The sequence below is a fragment of the Rhincodon typus genome, chromosome 3 (genome assembly GCF_021869965.1).
Source record: "Rhincodon typus isolate 14 chromosome 3, sRhiTyp1.1, whole genome shotgun sequence".
In the NCBI taxonomy this organism is placed as follows: Eukaryota; Metazoa; Chordata; class Chondrichthyes; order Orectolobiformes; family Rhincodontidae; genus Rhincodon; species Rhincodon typus.
Genome location: NC_063334.1, coordinates 7,496,764 through 7,511,340, shown reverse-complemented (window position 1 = coordinate 7,511,340; position 14,577 = coordinate 7,496,764). Strand labels below are relative to the sequence as shown.

General features: G+C 38.7%; 1 protein-coding gene across 1 annotated transcript in view; it reads left to right on the top strand.

Annotated features, from left to right (window-relative positions):
- The window catches only part of psip1a (PC4 and SFRS1 interacting protein 1a), a 56,037-nt gene extending 41,712 nt beyond the window's left edge, over positions 1–14,325 (top strand). Inside the window, exons 8-15 of the mRNA XM_020517055.2 lie at positions 1,439–1,682; positions 2,624–2,745; positions 3,125–3,195; positions 3,286–3,356; positions 8,182–8,283; positions 10,758–10,992; positions 12,354–12,483; positions 13,415–14,325. Coding sequence (XP_020372644.1) covers positions 1,439–1,682; positions 2,624–2,745; positions 3,125–3,195; positions 3,286–3,356; positions 8,182–8,283; positions 10,758–10,992; positions 12,354–12,483; positions 13,415–13,511 — 1,072 coding nt within the window. The 3' untranslated portion in view covers positions 13,512–14,325. The remainder of the gene's footprint in view (positions 1–1,438; positions 1,683–2,623; positions 2,746–3,124; positions 3,196–3,285; positions 3,357–8,181; positions 8,284–10,757; positions 10,993–12,353; positions 12,484–13,414) is intronic.
- Positions 14,326–14,577: the final 252 nt, after the last annotated feature.

Here is a 14,577-nt window from a genome sequence, read left to right as displayed (position 1 = left end):
CAAAACCTTGGTTTGGCCACAGCTGGAATACTGTGTGCAGTTCTGGTCACCGCAACATAAGAAGGATGTGATTGCACTGGAAGGGATGCAGAGGAGAGTCATCAGGATATTACATGAGATGGAGCATTTTAGCTACAGTGGGAGAATGGGTAATCTTGGGTTGTTTTCCTTCGAGAAGGCTAAGGGGGAGCTGATTGAAGTTTATCAGATTGAGTGGCCTGGATGGGGAAAGGAAATACCTGTTCCCTTTAGCTGAAGAGTCAGTAATGATGGGCATAATTTTCAAGTGCAGGGCAGGAAGTTCAGAGGGAATCTGATGAAATTTTTTTTTCACCCAGAGGGTGGTGGGAATCTGGAATGCAGTGCCTGGGAGGGTAGTTGAAGCAGAACACCTCACAACGTTTAAAGATCAGTTGGATGAGCACTTGAAATATCGTAACAGTCAAGGCTTTGGGCCAAATGCTGGAAAGTGGGATTAATCTTGGTACAGACTTGATGGGTCAAGTCTGTGACTCTGAGAGCCTGGGTGAGGACAATCTTTTGTTTTATGTTTTGGAAAATTATAGCTTATGAGCAATGTGTTAGTTTCAAAGAAATACTGAAATTTAATGTAGCTTCCTTCAGGAGCTGATGATACCCAAAACACTTTATAGTCAATGATTAAAACATTTCCAGATTGGTCATTCTTTTAATGTAGAAAACATGGCAGCCAGTTTGAGAATTTCAGAATCTGTATTTAACTAATGACGTTGAGTGAAAATCTGTTTTGTGCCATATTGGTTATTCGTAATTCAAAGGTTGATGATAGAACAGGTATCGTCCACAATTTTATCCATTCTGCCATCAAGTAAATTATGCTGGTTATAGAATAGATTCCCTTGTGAATAAGAGATTTATTATATACACTTTAGGTCTCTTGGGTCTTTGGTTTAATATTTCATTTCAAGGATGTACAGCTCCACCTTTTATTTAGTACAATACAAGAATTACTTACTTCAAGATTTTATTAATTTCCTTGACAAGATTCTTGTAAATACTGTTTGTGAGAAACTAACACGAATGGGAACATCAAAAACATAAGAAATGCTAAGCAGCCTCTTGAGCTTTTCTACTATCGTTTAAATAATGGTTGGTCTATTCTTCAGCTGCATTTCAGACCTGTGCCCCATATCTCTTCATGGTCTTAAATCTCTCTACTTCAGCCTTTAAAAATTTTACTTCACCCAGTATTTACAACCTTACTGTGTACTGATTTTCCTCTAATGTTAAGATTTGATCCCCTTATTAAATGGTGTGGAGAAAGATGGAGGAAATGAGATGAGTAGAAAGCTATGATCAAATGGTAGTCTTGTCTACTAAAACCTTTGTTCCTAAGTTTCACTGGTACTTGTTTTGAAGTATGAATTTTACGTAGCTGATGTTTTGTATGTTCTGCCAGTGAGAATGATGGTATGAACAAAGCTGAGGTGAAGAAGGCAGCTTTGGAAGAAAAGCGAAAGAAGCAACACGAGCAGAAGAAAGTGAAGGAGGAGGAAGAGAAGAAAGAGGATAAAAAGAGTGACAAACCAAAAAAAGAACTTGTTAAAAAGGAAGGAAAGAAGGACCTTGCAGAACCCAAGAGGAGGAGAAGCACCAAGACCAAGTCAACTTCAGAGTCTGAAGAGGAGGAACCAGAAGATGGAGTAAGCACTGTTTGACATCTAAAAGTACAGCCAACAGCATAGGATTTCATTTTCTTGAACCTGGTTTATGTTTGGCCGATTTCCCTCAGGTTAAACTGATGGGGTCTCTATTTACCGAATATTTCTTGTGGTCTGCTGGAGTATGTTTGAAAATCAAAGAACTATTACAGACTTCCAGTAGCTTGATTTGCCAACGTCTCTGTTCTCGATGAGTAGAGAAACCGATTTGGAATGGATCAATTATGCACAATTTGGAAGTTGTTTCTTTTGAAATGATTTGAGAATGGTGGATTTGTTAACGCACATTAATTCCTCTGCTAACTGGTGGGACAGTTTAGTTTAGCTTGCAGGAGGTTTTTTGCCAGGAATTAAATTTGAAAACAGTAGCTGGGATTCTTCTCCCAAAACAAACAAATGTACGAAACTGATCCGGGTTTTCTACTGTGGCCCTGGAACAGTTGCTACTGTTGCATATAGATACAATTATTATGGATTGTTACATTTGTGAAGGACTACCAAACGCATGTTGTAAAATGCCATGTTCTCTGTTTCCCCTGTAAAGCCTGTTGATATTGTTCTTGATGTCCCACTTACTGCCCCAAGAAAGCAATTGTCACCACGAAGCTTTCAGCCTGAAAGGGAGACCAAAATCATGCTAATCATTCATTTGTCTGCCAGCTTTATTGTAGAATCAGGATCTGGTCTTGCTTTTGAACATGACAGTTTATCTTTGTGGTTGTGCAGTTAACCAAGAGAAATTCCTGCTTTGTGAGACAACAGAATCCTGCTGTCGCTCACTCATTTTTTTTTTCAGATTAGCACCACAAGCCTAAGCCAACGTTATTAAACTTCTACATGCATTCCTCTAATACACCTTTACATTGTACTTCTTTATTTTTGCTCGTACATAACATTTTTTTTTTCACTGTCTATGTTCAAAGGAAGAGAAAAGCAAGAAAACGAAGTGGGATGCTGCTAATAGACGGAATCTAATGAAAAAGCAAAATGAAAGGGAGCAGGAAGAAAAACTGTGCAAAGTGGAGGAGAGCAAAAAAGATGAGCAGTAAGTACTGGTTTCTGATATTACATTCTCATGTATTGAACATAATGGATGTCGATTATTAAAATAATTTGGATCTATAATGTTGGTATTTACAAACCTAATGATAGGAGGCATACATAGCAGTAACCCATGATTTATCTTAGATTCCAGTCAAACCCACATTCAGGTTTTTTAAATCCTTTGTGAAATATTTATAATTCATCAATGTTGTGAAGTACATTCTGAAATAATATGTTTACATAAAACCTTTTGATGTCCCAGTTTCATGGAAGGAATCCCTTTTGACAGAAAGTTCTAAACTTGGGTGTGATGGTTGTTTTTCCTCTAGTCAGGCATAAATATAGTTCATCTGATAAATTCAATTAATCCTTCCACCCAGGCAAACCAAAGAGGACAAAGAAGGAAAGAAAGAAGAAAAACTCAACTTCAAGAAAATAGAGAAAAAGAGAGGTGTGGATCTGTCTGTTTAGATTCGTTACAGTATTATCAGAAAGGCTGACTGAAATTTTTTTCATAAAATACCTTTGCCTTGGTTCATAGAAATGTCAATGGAATTGAGACTTCAGAAGTTGCACAGTGAAATTAAATTATCCCTGAAGATCGACAAGCCTGTGAGTACTCGGTAGTTGAATACAAAATTGAGTCTGTTCCTAATTTGTATCACATGAGATGCAGGGACCTATTGTAAGTTCAGTTTCTGATTAATAGAACTGTGACGATTGCTATTTTTATATGTTTATATATATTTTAATATTTGACAATAGTTTCAAGTAAACACTTCAAAATTGTTCTGTAATCTCCCAGGATTGTTGCCTTTTATCTTGTAATTTTGTGAACGTACAAACCTATGTACAAAATTGGAACAAGAGTGGCCGCTGTGGCATTCAAGTAAGACCATAGCTGATCTGACTGATCCATATTCCTCAACGTTTCACTCCCTTTCTTATCAAGAATCTATCTACCTTTGCCTCAAATATATTCAAGGGTTCCACTGCCCTTTGAGGAAGAAGATTCAAAGACACCTTTGTCAGACAAAAGTTTTCTTTTATCACAGATTTAAATAGATGATCTCTTATTTTAAAATAGCAATGCTTAGTTCTAGGGCTCGCCAGAAGAGAATTTCCTTTCCATATGAAACCTATCAAGACCCCTTAAGAGCTTGTATGTTTCAATCAAATTGCATCTTGCCCTTCTCCACTCTAGTGGATAAATGTTTAGCTTGTCCAATCTTTCCTCACAAGACAACCTGCCCATTCCAGATATTGGCCTGGTAAACCTTCCCTAACTGCTTCCAATTCATTTACAACTTCCCCAGAGGAAACCAGAACTATGCATACTACTCCAGACGTCGATGCTGTGCACAACTGAAATAAACCTCAGGAGAGGTCCTTTGCAGGTCTGGGAGTGGGAGGCTCTGAGCTGGGGTAGGCTTGATTGTAGTGCCAGGAGATGCCCTTTCTGAAGAAGGGTCTAGGCCCGAAACGTCAGCCTTCCTGCTGCTCTGATGCTGCTTGGCCTGCTGTGTTCATCCAGCTGTACACCTTGTTATCTCAGATTCTCCAGCATCTGCAGTTCCTATTATCTCTGAAATAAACCTCACTACTTTTGTATTTAACTTGCTTTGTGATAAATTATAAACATTCAATTAGCTTTCCTAATTACTTTCTGTACTTGCACACGAGCTTTTTACAATTCAAACACTAGGACACCCAGATCCTGTACATTTCAGAATTCTACAATCTCTCACCATTTAGACAATGCTTTTTACATTCTTCCTGCCAAAATCGGAATCATTTTTTCCCACATTATCCTCCATTTGCCAGATCTTTGCCCACTCTTTTAACTGAGAAATTCACAATGTTTTCAAGATGGCATCTTAGAATAGCATGTTCTGGAGTTGACCAGAGCGTGGGCTGTATTAGATGTGATATAGTGCAATAAGCTGGTATTAATTAATCTCATAGTGAAGGGCCCCTTGGGTAGCAGCGACCATACTGTGACTGAATTTTCTGTTCAGTATGAGGGAGAGAAGAGCGGGTTTGAGACTATTTTTAAAACATTAAATGAAGGAAGTTATATGGCATGAAAGCAGAGCTGGCTGAAGTGAAGTGACTAATTAGGTTAAAGCACAGGTCAATAACAATGCAGTGGCAGCTATTTAATGGGATATTTCAGAATATACAGAACATGAATAAGAAAATGCCAAGGGATGTTGTTAACTAGAATGGTTAGATATTAATCAAATTAAAAGAAAAGGCATAGAATTATGCCAAAATTGGTAACAGGTCAGAAATTTGGACAGGATATTAAAAACAAAGCACAATAACTAAAATTTAATAAGGAAGGAAAAATAGGTTGCAAGAGAAAGCTGGTCAGAAACATAAAGTTATAATAAGAATTTCTATAAATATTTAAAGAGAGTTAACCAAGTGAGCATAGCAAATGAGACTTAATGAAGAGTTGAAGAATTAATACTGAAAAATAATGGCAGATGAATTGAACAGCTATTTTGCATTAGTCATCACTATGAAGGATATAAGTAGCATCTCAGGAACAATGATAAAGCAAGAAATGGAAAGGAGGGAGGAACTTTGGGATGGGGGTAGGGAAATCACAATTGCCAGAGAAGTGGTACTGAGTAAATTGTTTGAGCTGTGGACAGACAAGTGTCTGAGCCCTGATGGATATTTTCTCACAGTCTTAAAGGGCAGTAAGCTACTTGGTGCATTGGTTTAAATTTTCCAAAACTCCCTTGCCTCGGGGATGGTCCAATTCGACCGGAAAATACTGAAAATAACTCTTTTATTCAAAAAGGGAAGGAGAAAGAAAGCAAGAACCAAAAGCCAGTTAGCGTAACATCTGTTGTAGGAAAAATGTTAATTGCTATTGATTTTATAGCAAGGCATTTGGATAAGTTCAAGAATATCAGGCAAAGTCAACATTCTTTTGTGAAAAGGAAATCCTGCTTGACCAAACTATTGAAGGTCTTTGAAGAAGTTATAGGAAGGATTATTGAACTGGAGAGGGTTCAGAAAAGATTTACCAGGATGTTGCCAGGAATGGAAGTTTGAGATAGAAAAATAAACTGGAAAGATTGGGAGTTTTTTCACTGGAAGGTAGGAGATTGAAGGGTGACCTTATTGAGATTTATAAAATAATGAGGGACATAGATAAGGTGAATGACAGGGATCTTTTCCCTAGGATGGGGGAATTCAAGACTAGGAGGAATATTTTTAAGGTGAGAGGAGAAGGATTTAAAAAGGACATGAGGGGCAACTTCTTTTAAACACAGTGGTTTGTGTGTGGAATGAACTGCCAGAGAAACTGGTGGATGCAGGTACAGCTACAGTGTTTAAAAGACATTTGGATAAGTTCATGAAAGGGAAAGGTTTGGAGCAATATGGGCCACGCACAGGCAGGTGAGACTAGTCTAGTTTGGGAACATGGTCAGCTTGGACTGGTTGAACTTGATCTATGACTCTAAATAATATGTACTGTGAACAGAGGAGAACCACTGGCTGTATTATACTTAAATTTCAAGAAGGCAGAGTGATGAGGTGCTACATCAAAGGTTATTTTGGAAAATAAATGTTCATGGTTCAGGGATTAGCATATGTCATAGATAGGAGATTGACTAATGGGAGGCAGAGTGTAGGTGTAAATGGATCTTTTTCAATGCAATGATCTATGGAATTGCGTTGAGACTCCCCAAAGTTATAGAACTTGTCATGAATATCCATTGCTAACAGATGTCCCTATTAGATCATGAATGTGAAAATAAAAATGCTGGAGAAGGTCATCAGGTTTGGTAGTATCTGGGAAGAGAACAGGTTAATAGTCATTTTGGAGTCATATGGTTTCCCTCTGCACAAATGCTACCAAACCTGACCAGCTTCTCAAGCACTTCGTTTTTATTTCAGATATCCAGCAACTGCAGTATGTTGCTTTTATATACATCAATAAGGATAATTGCTGATTGCAAGACTAACAACCTATTGCAGCATGTTGTCCTTTCAATTCTGTCTTGCCATAGCTCCTTTTCAGTAAATTACCTATACATTTATGTTTATATTGGTGCATGATTTCCATTGATGCAATAAAGAAAAAAAAATCTATTTACTTAAGCACCTTTCACAATCTCAGAACGTTCCAAAGTGCTTTATTGTCTCTGGAGTGCTTTGAACTTCAGTCACGAGTGCAGTGTAGGTAACTTGTTTCAGTTTGATGTTTTGGTACGTTTGGATGTTTACTTTGCTCAAGGGGAAGGCAATTCTAATGTTGCTGGAAAAACTCCAGCAAAAAATCAAGTATTGTTTGCAGGAGCTGTCTACAACTCTAAAGTAGCTGAGTCACATTTCAGATTGCAGTGGAAGGTGGAAGAAACAGTTTAAACCCCAATGGGCAAGATGCCTAACACCACCTGTTCTTTCTTCTTTTCCTTGGTCACACTGGCACACGGAATACCAGCACAAAATGTCCAATATCGCCAGTCCATTGGTCACGGCTGATGCCTTAGCATCACTAGAGACTTAGTATCCGAGATCAATAAAATCCTGTCACCTTGTTCTCTGAAGCCACTTGTTTCAAAATATCTGGAGGACTTCTCACATTGATAAAGTTCAGAATTTCTCAAAATAGGACTTTGATGCCATTGAGAGAATATAAGGCTAGATCAGTGCTTCAGGCAGCCTTTAGTTGCTGCATTGTCAGGGATCACATTGTTTAGGTAGTACCATTACTAGATTTGCTAAAACTAAAACACTTCCAACTTGATGGTATCCATTTGGCATGTTGGATAATTAACTATGCGTTGAGTGACATTGTAGATAAGTGAGGGGAGATCATCTATTCAGAATCCATGCCATACGTCTCTTGATGACTGTTACTTAACTAGTCTCAAGTGGACTCCTTACTTTGGCACCTGGAAAGTCTAGAATTAACATAATTCCTTTAGGCACTTTTTGTTATCCTGGGCCCAAGCATCATTGAAAAATTACATTTATGTAACCTTCATAGTGCACCATTTGGAAAGAGGTGGGCAGGTGACCAAAATCTTTATTTCAAAAAGATTTTAAGGAGTGAAAAATAAAAGTAAAGAAGTTTTAGGGAGGAACTCTGGAATAATGTGTGCCTTTTTTCAGTTTTTCCTGTGGAGAATTGCCTGCATTGTTAGTGAAAATTACGAATGATTTAGTTTGGAAACTAAATGTAAAACTGCATAAAACAGAGAATGGGGATGAATTGCAGTGTGGTTCAAGTGCTATAAATTGAACATAAATCGTTAAACCTAAAGATGCCAAATTTAAACCTAACCATAAATCTAACTTTTTCTTTAAATGAAAGGATTAAAGATGCTGCATTTAGGAATTTTGTACTGTAGTAACTGCAAATACAAAACTGATGTGATGCCTCACCATAACTTCTGTTCCTTTTTAGGATGTGAAAAAATGTATTGAGACCTTGGATGAACTTGCGGCACTCCAGGTTACTCCACAGCATCTGCAGAAACATAGTGAACTGATTGCAACACTTAAGAAGGTTAGATGCGTTTGGAATTTAAGAGGTGATGTTCCTCATTCACCTTATTGTATGCCCTTTTTCCAACTGCCCCCTCCCCCCCACAACCTTTCTTTTGAAATTGCTGTGAAGCTTGGCCTAGAAGTCAGTTGGATTAGTTGAATGTGGAATCTTTATTTAACATCTGCATGTAAGCTTTTCAGTAGTGATCACTGGGTAACAAGTGAGAGAAGGAATTTGGGGCAAAATTATTGGATTGATCTGGGACATCCTTGGAGCGAATCATCAGAGGCAAATCTTTTGAAGCATTTAGAATAAGTGACTAATGGAATAGGTAGGGAATGTAGAGGATGCTGATTTGAACTGGAGACGAAATTCAATCAGGTGCCTCGTTCCTGTGTTAGAAAAGTGCAGGATTATGCTACAAGAGGAAAATGTCACCGGTTGGTTGGCTTAGTAGAAAAGAATTGTGATGAAATGTGAGGTTTGGTCTAGGGAAAGTCAGAAGGTGGGTGTCAAGTAACTTCTTGCTTCACTTGCTGAGGAATGCAATGAAGATCAGCAAATATACAGAGACCTTACAGGAAGATCATAGATCATAGAATCCCTACAGTGTGGAAACAGGCCCTTTGGCCCAACAAGATGAACAAGGGTGATTTTAGGGATGAGAAATTCATGGACAGTAGGAGCGATTTTTACCTGGACCACTTGGAAACTTTCAAAAAAAAAAGAAAATTGAAGAGTTTTGATAGATTGCTCATCAAGAAAGTTTGTAACAAATGATCAGTTTAAACTGGTCATTGAGCACTTAAGGGAAGATTGGATGAACACCTAGAAGCAGTGAAGGCTGCAGGGTTATTGAGAAAGAGCTGAGCAGTAAGGATTAGTTTAGTTCAGTTGGTTATAAAGATAAGAGGCAATCAAGAATAGCTGAGGGAACTGATCGCAAACAAGGGATTGGTGAATGGGGGAGTTTAGTGAAGGGTTGGAAGGAAATACTTGTTTGTTTTGCCTTGTTACCCTGTAGAAATTGGACCTTGCTTTACCACAGGGAAAGGAGTTATCGAGGTTTACTTCATCATTAAGGTTTAAAATAATAATCAAATTGGTGGTAAAATTAATGCACTATATAAAAAGCAATGTAATTGAATAATGTAGTGAAATAAAACTCATTAAGGATGGCAAGATAGGTGATGTGCCAAGACTGCAGCGTGTGGAAGCTTCTGGATGCCTCTGTGATCTATGATGAAGATGTGTGCAATAAATGTTTGTGTCTTGAGCTGCTTTGGCTCAGGTTTATTGAGCTGGAGGCTGAAGTGCAGACTCCACCACACGTCCATGAAGGGGAAAGTTAAACCTGGATGCTTTGTATCAGGAGACAGTCACACCACTTAAAATAGTGTCTTCTGGTTTGGTCAGGTACAGGAGTGTGCGCCTGAGTGAGGCAGGTAGGGGAATCCAGAGAGGAGTGTCAGCCATTGCACGTGTCTAATACATTTGAGGTTATCTCAACCTGTTTGAATGAGAGTATGGTCTACTGGGTGGATGAACAAACTGACCATGTACCGTTGTACAGTGAGCCAATCAGGTGGAGGGAACAACAAGGAATCTAGTGATAGTAAGGGAAAGTATAAAGAGAGGAACTCGCTGCATTCTGTGCAGCAAAAAGCATGAGTTCAGACAACTGTGCTGCCAGCACGTTGCCATGCTTTAGGACATATGCTTTAGGACATCTGCTCAGGGCTAGAGAGGAACTTGTAGTTTAGCAGGGAGCACAGACATCCAGTTATCACGGCCCGCGAATGGCAGAGATCAAGGAAGGAGGGTGATGTGTTAGGCACCAAATTGAAAAGCAACACCTCCAAAGTTATAATCTTTAGATTATTACCTGAACCAAGCACAAATTGGCATAGGATACATAAAATTAGAAACATGAACATGTGGCTGAAAGACTAGTGTTGAAAATGTGGGTTCTGGTTCATTGGCCACTGGTACCTGTAGAGGATAAAGTGGGGTCTGTACCTTTGGGACGATGCACCTGAAGCATTCTTTTATCTGCTCTTGAAGTTACGCTCGTTGAAACTGTTGATATACATGATTTTGGACTTTGATTTTGCTCTTCAGCCTTTCAGATGGAAGATTTCAAATGGTTGGACAAATGTAGGCTTTACATAACCATGAAGTAGCTGACTTTAAGCTTAAGGGGCACTCTGCTTAAAAGTGGTAGGATTAAGGCTCTTTCTGTAGGATTTGCAGAAATAAAATTGAGGTGTTTTGTGTGGTTTTATTTGCGACAAAGACTTGGGAATTGTCTATTCTTTTCCTTGTAGCTGAGGCACAAGCTTCCATGCTTTACAAAGAGTTTCTTGGGCTGTGATATATATCCTCAACTATGTCTGTATTCTGTGCAAATAAAAAAAGTCTAATCACTACCGTTACTCTTTATTTTACTTCAAATGATGGATTTTGTTTTTATTGGTTTTGTCTTGTGACAGATGCGAAATTACAAAGCTTGTCAAGACATCATGTTCAAGGCAGATATGATCTACAACAAATTCAAATCCATGTTCTTGGTTGGTGAAGGTGATTCTGTGATTGCACAAGTACTAAATAAATCTCTTGCTGACCAGCGGCAACATGAGGAAGCAGTTAAGGCACGAGAGCAAGAGAAGAAAAATGATCAAGTGGAAACTAACAAGAAAGCTGACAATACAGAGGAACAACTGACTGGTAAAGTCCATATTAACCTTTCCCACTCCTTGCCTACCTGTGAACTAACTGTACAAATGGTGTTCAGTTCTCTACTATCTAAAGCAGTAGGGTAAATTAGCTAAAGTCTCCTATCCTTTCTGGAGTATGGAAGAATTTATTATATCGAGTGCTGTCTGTCTAGAGCAAGACATATAGCTCTGACTGAAAACTTCTTGTTGCCCTAAGATCTCACTAATCTCAGCTCTTCGTGATTGATGTTGATAGTTGTAAGTCTGTTATGGTTTTCTTTTTGTCTCCAGTTTCTCTCTCTGCCAATTCGTATCGGTTTGTTTGCCTGACACACTATTAAGGAGATCCAGTGGGCTAGCTTCAGTCTCTCTTCTACCTTTTCAACCCCTTCAATTCGTGTAGCCTAATCAGAATTGTTGGTTTATGTCTCCAATTGCTGACAGTCCTCCCAACCCATATAAGTTGCTGAGGATGTGCTTCCAAGCATTCTGCTTCATGTTGAGTAGCAGGCTTTGCCCACTTTTTTCCCATTGTGTTCATTTACTACATGTTATTACAGGAAGATTTATCATAGAAGCATTGAATCCCTACGGTGAACTTAGAGGCCATTTGGCCCATTGAGTCTGCACCAATCGTCCGAAAAGCATCCCTTCCAGACCCCCCCCATCCCTATAACCCTGCATTTACCATGGTAAATCCACCTAACCGGAATATTTTTGTAGTTGGGTAGGTAGAGGAGACAGGAGGAAGAAAGGTAGTGTTTTGAGGTCAAAGCTTATGTCAAGCCAGCACAGTCTTTTCCAACTCTTGATGTTGGATATATAATTATGTTTGTTCAAAAGCAGCCAGCAGAGGAGGTTCTTCTGGAGGGTTGGCAACTGAATTCGCACACAGATCCAGAAGTTTGCAGTTTATCCATGTAGCTCTCTATTTTGAAATCTAAATCCTAAAATACATTACACAGCTTTCGGCACAAAAGTGCCAGCAGCTGAACTCGAGCAGGTGATGAGTCAAGGCTCTTATCCTTGGTGAGTATCCAGTAATTGAAAGTAGAACATGTGAACACTAAGTATGGAAACCATCTCAATTCTAGAGCCAAATTCTAAAAGACAGTTGCCACTTGTTGCCTTTGTTCATATGTAGCATATGACAGAGTAAGTACCTCCAGGAGAGGATAGAAAATTTGGGAGAGCCTTTTATGGTTTATTGCCGTATAAAATTTTGAGTCAGCTTTTCAATGTTTGCTTCAGTGTTTTGATCCCTGGAACTGCGAGCTGTGGTGTCATTTGTGCCACATAGTCGGCTCTTGTTAAGGAATTTGTGCAGCTTCTGTAATATAGCTAACGAGCCTTATCCCTGTTTGTTGTCAGCTGCTAAAACTTTGAATGGAGAAGTTGTACCACAGGATGCAGAGAATGACCACACCTTGAAACGAGCAGAAAACAAACCCAGTGATGAGAAGAAGAATAAATCTGATGCTGTGCAGCCACCACAGAACAGGTCAGTGTAATGAAGTTTAAAGCTTGGTGGGGATTAAAATTCATTGAGGACCGGGGTCTGAATGTGGTTAATTTGTTTTAGTTAGTTACTTTACCACCCTTGTAGAATGGTCCATGCTTCTGTACCTTCTGTGGTTGCCTCTGGACTGTCATTTGGCACGTGGGCTGGATTGTATTCTGAAATCTAAAAGATGTGACTAATTGGTTAAGCTGTTATGAAGAGATTCTGTTCAGAAGAGACTTTGGAACCTTGCACTCAGGAGGATGTGGCATGTTCGTGCTGAGGTAGTGTTAGGTACAGCTAAGATTCCTGGTGCTCCTTCTTTCTGTACTAACATAATCACCTCCACTACAGAGATTAGATATACAAAAGGATTTACTTTCATGGTAAAGTCCTTCATTAACACACATCTCACATTAGCTGGCTCAAAGGCATATTATTTCTAAAGAGGCTTGCTACAAAATGGCAGTGTATCTCCTAGTTCTGCCTCTCATATTCCAGTCTACAGCTGAGCCTACAAAGGAGCTGAGCACTACTCACCCATATATTTAACTATAGATTAACTGCCCAATCTGTATTGTTAACAACTTTTATTTAGGGGCTTTAGCATAATAAATTGTTTGGAATAAGGTGACTCAGCACAGTAGAGAGCAGGGATGGATTAGTCCTGGCTGTTTTTGTTCAGTGCCGTATTAATTGATGTTTCCACTAGCTCAGAATAGAACAGAAATTTATTGTCACGTGTACTTTTAAATGAAAAACAGTGAGAAGTTTTAGAAGTTGCCCCACCATGGTGCCCACATCAATGACAGAAGTCATACATAACTATTGGCTGGGAGGAAAGTAACAGTCATTCCTTTTGAGATTAAAATGATGATTTTAATCAAATAAAATGTCACCAAGTAACTTAATATTTTCTCTTTCTCTTCAGTGAACTGCATCAGTCTGATGCCTCGCAGTTGGCAAAACAACCGTCAGCCAATTCCGAGGCTGAGCAGATGGAGACCGGACCAGGAGCTGAAAGCTGAGTAGCTCCAACTTGCATACTGCCACCAAATTTAAAATGTAGTGCCTAGCACAAGGTGTTGTTAGTTGGGGGAGGGAGGGGGGAGAGAGGGTAGGGGGTGGGGTAGTGCTTTTGTTTCCTTTTTTTTGTAACTTCTGATCTGTAGACAACTTGCTATTTAATACTGGATATCCACAAGGAAACCCCCATAAAAACAACATAGCAACAAATAAGCATATGGCAGTCTTTTACCACATAGAACTGATGAAGCCTAGGTGTACATTTTTTATTTGGATCCTTTTCCTGCCTTTGTTGAAAAATGTTTTATACAATTGGAGGGTGGTGGGTTTTCCTTGTTTTTTGGATGTGTATAGTAAATCAGTGATGTTTTTATGTTGATATGGTGTATTTTTTTTGTGTATTAACCTGTTGAGGCCAAATCTGCTTTAACGCCAAATAATCGAAAGTAGTCTTTGTTCCTGCCTGTTGAATTGCAGGTTGTATCGTAAAGAAACTTCTGTGCATTTTTTAAAAATCTTTTTTTAAACATTTTGCTTTGGTCTAGTAAATCAAGTTTGTTGCAGAAGTATAGTTGAGCTTTCTTATAATAGCCTATAATGGTTCTATGTGAAGGTGTTGTAGAATGGTTATTGTATACCAATTACTTTTCTTTAAAAAATACTAGTGTCTTTGTACTGCCAAATGCTTCCACTTCAGATGAGCCATAGAAGCGCTTCTGATGTGTTGCATTTTGTTTTGTCCATTGGGGAAGGATTTAGGCCTTAAACTTTGCTGTAGACTTGCACCAAAATAAATGTTTGGTTCGTTAATACTAATTAACTCGTCTCTTTGAACTATCTATAGGTGTTAGATGACTGGTATGAATGTACAGGCTATATCGCATATTTTGTTAACGCAAATTGGCTGTAGCATGAATGATGAATCGATAATGTGAACTTTCTGCTGTAAGGTTTAGTGATTTCCCTATAGCGCGAGGTCACACAAAAATGCAACTATCACATTATAGGAGACTACCTGTACCTTTAAAAATTTAAGACCAATACAAAAGTACTGTTGTTGTTTTAATG